At 45.3% G+C, this 12,007-nt stretch overlaps 1 protein-coding gene across 1 annotated transcript; it reads left to right on the top strand.

Annotated features, from left to right (window-relative positions):
- The first annotated feature begins 3,332 nt into the window (after positions 1 to 3,332).
- On the top strand, positions 3,333 to 4,730 carry nog3 (noggin 3). The gene has a single exon (XM_085283466.1). The coding sequence runs from the start codon at positions 3,616 to 3,618 to the stop codon at positions 4,195 to 4,197; it is 582 nt and encodes a 193-aa protein (XP_085139592.1). The 5' UTR covers positions 3,333 to 3,615; the 3' UTR covers positions 4,198 to 4,730.
- The last annotated feature ends 7,277 nt before the right edge of the window (positions 4,731 to 12,007 follow it).

Raw genomic sequence — 12,007 nt, 5'->3', positions numbered from 1 at the left:
TTTAGCCGCTGTGTTCCTCCCTCGTCTTTCCACTACAGACAGATCCACATGTTCTGAATCACGTTTTCCTTTGATTTTCCGAAGCCGGGCTGCGATATGGCCCAGCGCAGTGGATCAGTGGGTTTCCAGCCTTTAGTCGGGACTCCTGCAGGTCCTAACTGCTCCTCTGATGTTCAAATATAACGTTAGCGTAATCTTAATAACGAATCAAAGGGCCTCCCAGGATGAAGGAGAAACAGGCCGGCTGCTTCGTCCGTGACCCGGCCAGATAAAACCGGGAGCGGGGAGCTGTTGTTTGTTGTTGGTGTAATTCTGGCTTTGATGGTGAGATGACCAGGGCAATTTGGACGGTCCATTTGGGCGCGAAGGCTTCAAGGTGGCGGGATCAGGTCAAGCGCAAAAAAACAGACACGAAACGGGCCGTTATCAGAGGTTTCAGCCCCGCCCTCCCACCGCCAGAATTATTGTTTCAAAGAAGCTGAACCCCGGACACACGAGTCGAAGCACAGACGTGCAAACAGATGTTTTTCTGATCGCTTTAAAGCAGAACACACTGAATAAATTTACCTGTTAAATCTCCTCAATTTCCCCAATAAATCCTGACTGATGCGTCAATAACAGCACGAGTGCGTGTTTGGCTTCAAAGTGAAAGCAGGAGGACGGAAACGGTCTCAAAGGTCCATTTTCCACGTTTCCACAATCACAGAGAAGACCAAGGACGCGACTCCCATCACGTCAGCAACAACAACAACAGCTCGAGCTGCAGAATGAATGAAAACTGCTCTGCCGGGATTCAAAGTTCAGGTTTTTACACCTGAGTTTAAAATAATCGGACGAGTTTTTTTAGGTTCTTCAGGATGTTTGGCCTCCTTTTATCCAAAAGGATAAAAATACAATTTCAGAGTCGGTCACATCAACAGCTACCTAAATTCGTTTTATAGGGTTAAAGACGCTTCAGTAATACAGAGAAACTATCAAACACTCGGCGACAGTGGGAAAGAAAAACTCGAGCACTGCTCTTCACCAGGTTTGCTCAAAACATCACCAGATACATGAAGAAAGATCTGGAGTTAAATCCTCCTCATGCTGTGGGGCAGGTTAGCAGAGGTTAAAATATTTGCACTGTGATGAGTTTAAAGACCCGAGGATTTCATCATTTCGTGATTTGATTCATGCTCTCAGCCATGAACGGTGAAGTCGCTGTGAGGGTTAGCTCCCTGAGCATGACAGCCGACGCAACGACAAACCATTTTACGACTTTCTCGATCTGGACACGTCAGTAATGCTCTTATTTGGGACATGAAGGAGTGAAGCTGTCGTCTGAGCTGATGTTTGAACCAAATGTGTTTTTTTTCACGCTCAGACGGTTCCTCAGAGCTCGCCGGTGCCTTTCCCTCCGACCTGAAAGGTGCTTGAGGTGCTCTGCATCCATCGCAGCGTGGACTCAAGTCCCCCGGGGCTCCTCTGTGGACCCCGATGTGGAAGCGAGGGATAAAAGGTTTACAAAGAGAGGCAGTCTTATCTTATCTCACTGCCGCTGACTTCCTCCCCACACAGATATGACAGTTTAATGGCGCCCGTCACATGCTGCCACCGGCCACAAAATTACCCAAAATTCAGCAGGAGCCGGAGGTGGGAGGGCGGCAGGGGTCACAAAGAAAACCTCGACTGTTTAGGGAACCTTGCAGAGCTGGACGTGGATAAAAACCATAAATCAACATCTTTGTCATCCATCAGGATCTTCAGAGTCACAGTTTGAAATCAGCATCTTTCCACCTGCACAATCAGGTTTATTCTGTCCACAGCTGCAGTCTCTGGGTATTACACAGTATCTAGTGATCATTCGTGTGGTGTGAACGATCAGCTGTATGTAAGACATTTATTTTTGTCCTGTTTGGAGGTCTCTTTCTAAAACACCTGATATGTACATGAGAATAATAACTTTATGAATTCAGAAATCACCTTTCAAAGCAAAGTTTATGAAGTGAAGCTGGAGGTTCAGTGTCAGGTTTACAGAGTCGGTAACGATGAAGCTGACAGCGGAAATAAAACAGCATGAAACAAAAACATTGCTGCTGCCTCGTCACCAGCAGGTAAGGAGGCAGAAATAAATGGAGCGCTGCTTTAAGCCTCCTGGGCTGCGTTCATTAAAGAGGCGTGTCTGAAGCCTGTCACATGAGTCCCAGCGAGCTGTTGGCTTACAGGTGTCCACGCTGCTTCCTGTTGGGAATCCTGGCAGGAAGTAGTGCTCCACGCTGCTTGACCTGAAGACTCCGTCAGGCTGGCGATCGCAGAGCTCTCACCGCACCACTTCAGCTTCCGCCTGATGTCCACTCTGACTTCACGACCCTTCCTCACATTTTCAGGCTGAGGGGACTGACGAGGGTCTGCTGCACGTCGTCACCGGCAGCAATGAATGTGACAAAAGACATAAACATGAAGACATAAAGAAGATGTTAATCTGAATGAACCTTCTGGAACAAATGTCCTGCTTTATATAAACAACAGTAAAAACGGGGTTTCCTGAGGACAGCAGCAGGAGGTGCTCACTGAACAGGTTTGTGAGGAGTGACAGCAAGAGAAAGAAACTGATATTAACAGAGTTTACAGATTTGGGACAGCTGCTGTTCTGCAGTTCTGTGCATGTTTTGAAATTTACAATGTGTTATATCTATATCTATATATATAATAATGTGTGCCCTGTCAGTGCGCCCCAGGGCAGCTGTGGCTACAGTGTAGCTGCCGTCACCAGTGTGTGAATGGGTGGATGACTGGATGTAGTATAAAGGGCTTTGGGGTCCTGAGGGACTGAGTAAAGCGCTATACAAATGCAGGCCATTTACCATTTATATTTATTATATTTCTTAAATGCAAATCTATTTATTTGCATTTACTAAACAAGGTAAACAGTTGATTTAACAGGTAAATGTCAAATCAAAAGCGACATTTGACCCCTCAAGGTTCAGGTTCAGGGTGCAGATGAGTCCACATCCTGTGCAAAGCCTCTTCCAGATGTTTGTGTAGCTGCTCTGTAATGATTCAACTGATCTGCAAAAACTACAGGAATTAACCTCTAAAATATCTACATAGAAAATATTGGAGTGAAAGCAGAAAGTAGCAGAGTAACTGGCAGTAAATGTACTGAGTTACATTCCTTTCAAAGCTGTGGGGGGGGCACCTCAGCTAAATACACCCCTGCAGCCAAGTGGCATGTGAGTACTTCCACAGTACTTTGGAGTATTTGTACCACTCGCGCTTTTACTTCATGTCTGTGCTGACTTTATGAGCTCACCGTCATCACGCGTGGATTCCTCCTGGTGCTTTCCTCTCCTCCTCCTCCTCCTCGCGGTCACGCGCTTGTGCGTGAACTTGGAGTATCTAGGGAGGGGGTGGGCCCGGCGTGGATGACATCAGCACCCTGCAGGATATCTGGCTGCAGCGAGCGGAGGCTTCACTCGGGCTTCGGGAGAACCAGCAGCAGCATGCGGACCGCGCGTGGAGTCCCGCGCGCCGTGGACCTGGACACGGACTGCGCGGACCCGTCTCTGCGCCCCGCGCGCTCTTACGGTTGCTAAGGTCTTTCTGGATACCTGCGTGGGGGTGTGGCTCGTGGACATGGAGCCCTCTTCCCTCCTGGCCGTGTTGGCGCTCGTGCTCTCCGTAGGCTTTGGGACGGAGGAGGGGGCGTGTCAGCACTGCTTCCTGCTGCGGCCGGTCCCCGGGGACGGTCTACCGGTGGAGGCTCTGCAGGAGGACCCGGACCCAGCGCTGGACCCCACGGAGCGGGACCTGAACGTCACGGAGCTGCGTGGCTTGCTGGGAGCCCGCTTCGACCCGCGCTTCATGTCCGCATCCCCGCCGCAGGAGCCCCCGGACTCCCCGGGGGTCCCGGAACCGCCGCGCGGCCGGAAGCTGCGCCGCCGGCTGCAACAGTGGCTGTGGGCGCGTGCCGCGTGCCCGGTGCAGCACGCCTGGAGTGACCTGGGCGCGCGCTTCTGGCCGCGCTACGTGAAAGTGGGCAGCTGCTCCAACAAGCGCTCGTGCTCGGTGCCCGAGGGCATGCTGTGCACGCCCGCCAGAGCCGCGCACGTGACCCTGCTGCGGTGGCGCTGCCGGCGCAGGAACGCGCTCCGGTGCGCGTGGATCCCGGTGCAGTACCCACTCATATCTGAGTGCAAGTGCGCTTGCCCGAGCTGAGACTCTCCACTCACACCCGCATCACACCTGTACGTGACATCATCACAGGCGTGGACAGCAGAGAACAGACTGGTTTTATTTATTCATCACGGCATCCTGTAAAATCACGTGTTTGACTTTGTCTTCTGTTCGAGAAACAAAAAAGTGTCAAATTTGTTTTTGCAAGAAATGTAAAATGTTTTCTGTCACAGCAGCCAAAACCCTGAACGCAGCGCGCGCCTGCGGATCCACAGACCGGCGCGCGCCTGCGGGTCCACGTGGAGTCAGTCTGCTCAGAATAAGATCAATGCAAAAGATCCAGAATCTGTTTTATGTCCTCAGAAAAGTACAAATGGGTGGAAACGAGCAGCGCCGCAGGAACATTTGTCACATTCAGGTGACTTTACGTGTTTTTTTTCTGCTTGATTTAAGGTGGAAATGTTTGTTAAAGGAAAACCTGCAGATTCCAGCTAAATGATGTAACCGAGAAAATTATTATCGTTTATTATCAGTGATTTATTCTTGTCATTTCTTTGGAGAAATAAACACATTTACCACAAGGTGGCAGCGTTTTAGCAGTTTTATATCTGTGTTGTGTTTAAATGTTTGTGTTTAATAGAGACCTGAACGCTTCCTGTTCACGAAACAATCGCTGAGCAAGACAAGAACGTCGTTTCGGTACGAATGAGTTAAAACTAACATGAATAATGTGGGATCGTGTTATTTAAACCAGAGTTTCCGCTCACAGGCAGCAGGGAGGATGGAGGGGCGGTGGACGGCTCCAGCAGGCTCTCCTCTGCACGTATTCAGGTGGAGCGCACACCTGTGCCGCTGCTGCTGCTGAACAGCTACAGATTTTCTTTATGTTCTTCCTGTAGGTTGAAGATTAAGATTGAAAGATTAAATTCTATAAATCCAGCTGATTATTGTCCATCAGAAATACGTGCGCGACTTCTCATCAGATTCACGTCACGCATTCAGCTTCAGTCTGAACCTTTGATATAGTTTTATTGTTTGTTGTCTTTATGTCCGTTTTCTCTCTAAAATCCTGAAAAACTTTGAAAACATTAGTGAGTGAGGGTGATGTCAGGATGCAGTTTGGAATAAAAAAACTTTGTATTGTTGAAAAAACAGCAAATCCTCAAAAACAAAAGAGCTGAAAGTGTAAAATGTTTGAGAGCAGGAAGAAGCTTTGATCCAAACGATTTAACGCTCATTTAGTTTCAGTTTAAAACCTGCAGCAGCGGCTCAGAGACGAGAAGCTTCTCTGTGCGGTCGCTGCGAAAGACCTGTGTCTGTAAATCACTGCGAAATATTAGAAAACATCAAGTTTGAGTGGTTTGCGTAGCACAAAGACTTTAAACCAAGGAAATCAGTAAAAATGTGAGAAACAGCATCAGTCCAGGAGCTCGCAGATCACTGAAAAACCTAGGAACGGTGGGCTTCCCATCATGTATGAATTTTTTCCTTCTTTGCTCGTTCTGTGTTTCTACACCTCTCTGCATTTAATCATTAGTTAATATCTCTTGCACAGTGTGTATGTTGTCCTGTCTCCTTTTCATCAACCTCAGCCAGTCACAGTAGATGGCTGTCTCTCCTTGAGCCTGTTTCTGCCAGATGTTTCTACCTCTTCAAATGGAGTTTTTCCTTCCCACTCACACTAAATGTTAGCTCATATGGGTACTTAAATTGTTGGGGTTTTCTTTGTATTATTGTTGCGTTTTTACCCAGCAACATAAAGTGTCTTTATGTGACTGTTGTTGTGATTTGGCGCTCGTCATCTCCGCTCACAGACTCAGAGTCTCTTGGTTGTTCCCCGTACACGATTGAAGACAAAAGGGGCGGAGCTTTTCAGTCTGTTGCACCAAGGCTGTGGAACAGTTTACCACTACAGTTACGTTTGCTTGACTCTGTGGATTCTTTTAAAAAACAGTTAAAAACTCTTCTGTTCAAACAAGCCTTTTGTTGATCTACATATTTTATTTTTATTTTTTTTACATTATTTACATTTGATCTTTTACATTGTGTATAATGTCTATTGATTTTATTGTTTATTTTAATATTTTAATATTTGTGTACAGCGCTTTGTGATTGCCTGTCTGCGAAAAGCGCTTAATAAATAAAGTTTACTTACTTACTATAAATAGAATAGAATAGAATAGAATAATGTACTTCAGACATGAAGACAAGACTGGCTTTAACACTAGAGTGTTTTCACAAGTCTTCCATCCACTTGTGGAACGCTGAAGAAGAACTACACTTAAAAGCAACATGGAACTGAAAACAAAAGAATACATAATGTAAACATACCATCAAATAATCCAGGACTCACAAGCAATGATATGATGAACAGAACTATAAAGAACAAAGCTGAGAAATGCTTGGTAAACTGACCAAGAACTATGTCATCATGTCATTTTTTAATATCATAGTTAATGTGTCCTGATTTGTAGATAGTGCCATCTTACAAATACCAGGAAATCCAACTGGGTGACAAGCCAGAGTTGTCTGCCCACACACCCACTGACTAGAAAAAGGGTCCAGGACTCTTCAAGCTGGGATACAGGCATCAAAGAAAAAGATGTAAACGGATAGAAAGTCATCAGGAAGGCATAGTCTGTTGTTGCTGCTGCTGTCAGACTTTTTCATTCATCCACTTGTGTCAGACACATACTGAACAGGAATAAACATGACTCACTGCACTCTCACTTTGTATGCCACAATGTTTGCTTAGACACCTGTATGCTTATATTACATTAATGTTAAAACTTGTGTTCCTATGTCTATATATAAGTTTATTTTCATATCTCTATATTAATCTATTTATAGCTCCATTCCCTCACTTCATTTTATACAATATCTTTGTTCCTGCATGAGAGCTATTTAAAGTGGTTTCACACACAGTGCCTCCAGATGAATACAGAGTTTTGGACAGCAGAGGCTGGAGAGTGGTATTGCTCTCTGTGTGAAAAATAACTACTTATTTGAAATGAAGATGAATGTATGTTGTCAAGGCAAAAAAAAAGGTTTTTCTTTTAAACAGTACATTGCATAATGAGAGTTGGCAGTTCGTCTTGTAATCGGAAGGTTGCCTGTTTGAGCCCCGGCTCTCACAGTCTCGGTCGTTGTGTCCTTGGGCGAGACACTTCATCTAAAACCGACTGGTGTTGGCCAGAGGGGCCGATGGCGCGATATGGCAGCCTCGCTTCTGTCAGTCTGCCTCAGGGCAGCTGTGGCTACAACTGTAGCTGCCTCCACCCGTGTGTAAATGAATAGTGGATTTGTAAAGCACTCTGAGGGTCTCGAAAAGCGCTTTATAAATGGAATCCATTATTATTATTAGTATTATAAGATTAGGGAAACCTGCAGTCAGCTGAGACTGCAGAAGTCACCTGGATGAGTGACAAAACTTTTCTCCCATTGAAAACGCTACGTCCAGATGAACAGAATCAACCTTTAGGGATTTAATTACCTGGATGATTGAGCGTGCATCAAGACATTCTCCATGTTGTTTCTGAATTCTTTGTCTCCTTATGAATAATGTATATAATTTTGAATAATTTCATGTAAATTTAAGTCTTATTAATAGAAACTGAGGAAAGAATGTAAATTGTTTTTACACGTCTTGATACTTGGATATGGGGATTATTATATATTTTCATTATCTTCTGTATTTCAAACTGTAAATTAAGCTTGTTTGGTTATATTTTTTATTGCACTCTTGTAATTTTTCATGCTTATACTTTTAATACATTTTTGATAACATAAAAATAAATCTGAAAGATACCTGCATTTTTCAATACAAAATCCACAGATATTTTCAAAATTGATTTGGCAGCGTTACATTGGTAAAGTTTAATATATTGCATTAGAAACATTCACAGGATCAGTACTGGACTATATCAAGTTCTGTATTGCAAATGTGACTGTGGACAAAAGCATTCAGGTTTTCCCAAACCAAAAACCCTGGATGACCGGCGAGGTCTGCACACTCCTCAAAGCCCACAATGCCGACTTTAGGTCTCTTGACAGAGCTCTGTACAGGTCTGCTCGAGCTGACCTGAAAAGGGGTCCCACCTGTCCAGCAACAACACACGAGAGGTGTGGCAGGGAATAATCGACATCATAAACCACAGAGGCAGAACTGTGAAAACAGAAAACCTGAGTGTGCAGCTGGCAGAGGAAATAAACAGCTTCTTCGCCCGCTTTGAAACACCACAACAGCAGCATTCATCTGCCTCAGCCCTGCTCCCATCCTCATCCTCACCTGGTTCCTGCACCGCTCCATTCACTGTAACGGAGCACGATGTCAGATGTGTGTTCCTAGCAGTGAACCCCAGGAAGGCGGCCGGTCCAGACGGAATACGTGGTAAAGTGCTAAGACCATGTGGCCACCAGCTCACCCTCATCTCCACCAGAATCTTCAACCTCTCACTGGATGAAGCAGCCATCCCATCCTGTCTAAAATCAGCCACAATCATCCCAGTGCCAAAGAAGTCTCCCATCACCAGCCTGAACTATTATTGCCCTGTGGCCCTCACACCGGTAATCATGAAATGCTTTGAGAGACTAGTCCTTCAGCACACCAAGGATTACCTCCCCCCAGAATTCGACCCCCACCAGTTTGCATACCGCGCAAACAGATTCACAGAAGATGCCATCACCCTCCACTCGGTGCTGAGTCACCTAGAACAGCGGCAGAGCTACGCCAGAATGCTCTTTGTGGACTACAGCTCACCCTTCCACCACTCGCCCATTGAGAGCCTACTAACTTACTGCATCACAGTATGGTACGGCAGCTGCACTAAGGCGGATAGAGCCACCCTCCCAGCATGTTTGCAATGAGTAGGAGATGCTCTGTATCTCACTGTACAACTGTATAGTGACAAATGTATTGGGTTCTTTTCTAAAAATTGCTATAAACAGAGGAACCCAAACTGATGAAAAGTGGCGAATATTTTTTTTCAAATGACTATTTTTAGTGGATGTTTGATATAGAAGCAGAATGACAGAATGTTAAAAGAAGTTACTTTTAGTCATTCTAAGCTGGGCATTGCGTTCTCTGGCTGTTCAAAGCCATGGAACTTTAGACTTTCCAAGCAAATAATGATGGCCATGCTGATGTTCTTTTCAGTACATTTTACTTTATGTTCATTTTCATTTTTATGATGTTTCTATTTTTACATAATTCCTCCCACATAGCAAAATTGGTATGGCCTGGATCTGTCCCACACAATGTGCTTACACATGGCCTGCGTACCGCAAAGAATGACGGCCCTCTGGTGGCCCAGATCTGGTTTACCAGAGGTGGCCCACACATGCGCCAACACAAGGCCAGTTGCAGACACACTGCTGGCCCTGTGCTGGCCCAGAACAGTTTCAGCTCTGGCCCCAGATGTCAGCCTAATGTGTACCTTAGCCATGTAAGCCATGTAATAACAACATGTGCTGGAACATAATAGTGCAAAAGTAACATGACGAAACTCTGTTCAGACAGTGAATGGACTGATTCTTATACAGCGCTTTTTTACTCACCCATATTACTCAAAGTGCTCTATACAACATGTCACATTCACCCAATCAGGCCAAATGTGGCATGCCATCACATAAACAGTGCCATCTTACCATGCCAGAAGTCAGCCAGCAGTGCCGGCTTGACACCAGATCCAGGCAAGACCCGTCTGCTATGTGGGATGACTTGTTCTTTTGGCGTTTTAGTTGTGGATTATGTTTGGGCTGTGTCTCTTGCCCTTTCAGTATTGTTTCCTTGTGCTTCTAAGTGTCCCTTTGTTTCTTTTTAGGTTATGTAGTATGGGTTAGAGATATTTTGTATGTTGATTTTGTTTAATAAATCCGCCTTTTGGATTATTCCCTGATGTGCCTTCTGTTATTTAGTGTCACTTTGAAAGGCACACAGCAGCATTGACATATAATTGTTCTTTCAATTTTTGATAAAGATTACAGTGAATTGAGATGTAACTTGGCCCAGAGGTACGGTAGGACGCCCAGAGTAAGAAAGTGTTGAAAGTTGGACCTCAACTATTATGGATGATTTTTAATGAATTTTTGAATATGATGCAATATTTAAGTAAGTGTATTGAATTCAATATACATGTCCTTTAATTTCTGAGTAATATTACAATAAATCTGGATGATATTTGGTACAGAGGTACAGTAGGTGTCCCGGAGAAGGAATGTGTTGAAAATCGAACCTTAACTATTCAGGATGATTTGTAATGAATTTTTGAATTTGACATAATTGTATTGACTGTATTGAATTGCATATAAATGTCCTTTCATTTTTGAGGAATTTTACAGTAAATCTGGACGAAACATGGCACACAGGTACAGTAGGTGTCCCAGAGAAGGAATGTGTTGAAAGTTGGACATCAACTATTCAGGATGATTTTTAATGAATTTGTGAAATAGACATAATTGTAGTGTATTGACTGTATTGCACTGAATATGAGTTTACTGTGATTTCTGAGTAATATTACAGTAAATCTGGGTAAAACCTGGCCCAGAGGTAAAGTAGGTGTCCCAGAAGAGGATTGTGCTGAAAGCTTGGCATCAACTTTTAAGAATGATTTTTAATGAATTTTTGAATATGCAACCAGACTGTCACGATGGCTGTATTGGGCTGTTCCATTGTAATTTGTGTGTGCGCGCGCGCGTGTGACAGTTCGTGCGCGCGCACGTGTGCGCGGGTCTAGGCTTTCAATCAGGATATAAAGCGAAACTCTGCCATCTATAATCCAGTTTTGAGATCCTTCCCAGACGCCTTAACGCCCACTCACATCCTGGGCCATCTGACCTCAGGAATTCGCATGATAAGGTGGGGCCAGGTTTCACAATGAACTCACCCGAAACTCTGGCTGATTGGGACCCACACCCAGTTTCCCACCTTGGCTCAGGCGATTAGAGGATCATCAGGGGGTCCTTTTGTCCCTCTGTGGGGGGAAACTCCCACTAGGTTTATATCTGGGACTCTCCACCATTTGACCTTAGAACTGAAGAAGCTTCTCGGATGAGAGGTGAAACGTCTTCAAGCAACTTAAAGAAGTCCAGACGCTTTTCTTTGCAAGCTCCTTTGACAATAAAGCGAAAAGGCGCTACCCTAAAGACTGGTGTAAAAGCGCAAGGAAATTTATGCGGCGGATAGGAGGCGGCTGGCTTGACCGCGGCTCACAAATGACGGCTCACTTTACCGCGGTAGCTTTGAGACGTGGTGCTTCGTCTTGGACCATGTGAGGAGCTCTACGGACCACAGCTAAACCACTGTGAAGATCTGAATCACATATTAAGTAAAATAATGTTCGTGAAACATTTCTGTCCGAAAGTGGCACAAAAACGCAAAGTTTCAAATGATCAGTTGAACGTGAAAACCCTCCAACAGGAACACGTCTGCAGCCCATCGTCCTCCTAACATGAGCTCAATGAAACGAAGTGAAATAAATCTGCCATGTCTGACGCGTTTTCATGATTTCAGGCCGTGTTTTGTGGCACAGTTACATAAATGATGAGTTCACTCGGAGTCACGCTGAGTCTGTGCAGCAGAGACGGAGCGCCTGGAAAACAGACTGCAGGTGGGATGAGTGGGAGATGTCGGATGTCACACCCACGTGTTTCAAGGGTTTCACTGCAGTGCGAGGAGACAGTCGGCATCTGTGGCCACCCACCCGGCTGGCCCGGCCTCCGCCGGCGTCCCCGCCCACACGTCATAAACCCCATGTTCAGAGGAGACTGCCAGGAGCCGACGCGTACACCGCAGTCCGCGTGCCGTGCTGGACTGCCTGTGGTGCAACAAACGTGTCAGTGTGTAAAATCTGTA

Source organism: Mchenga conophoros, linkage group LG8, assembly GCF_057382185.1.
Source record: "Mchenga conophoros isolate Kocher_MC1m ecotype Shallow Benthic linkage group LG8, M_conophoros_male_GT1.1, whole genome shotgun sequence".
NCBI classification, from domain to species: Eukaryota; Metazoa; Chordata; class Actinopteri; order Cichliformes; family Cichlidae; genus Mchenga; species Mchenga conophoros.
The sequence above is the reverse complement of the archived record's forward strand: the minus strand, read 5'-3'. Positions and strand labels throughout refer to the sequence as shown.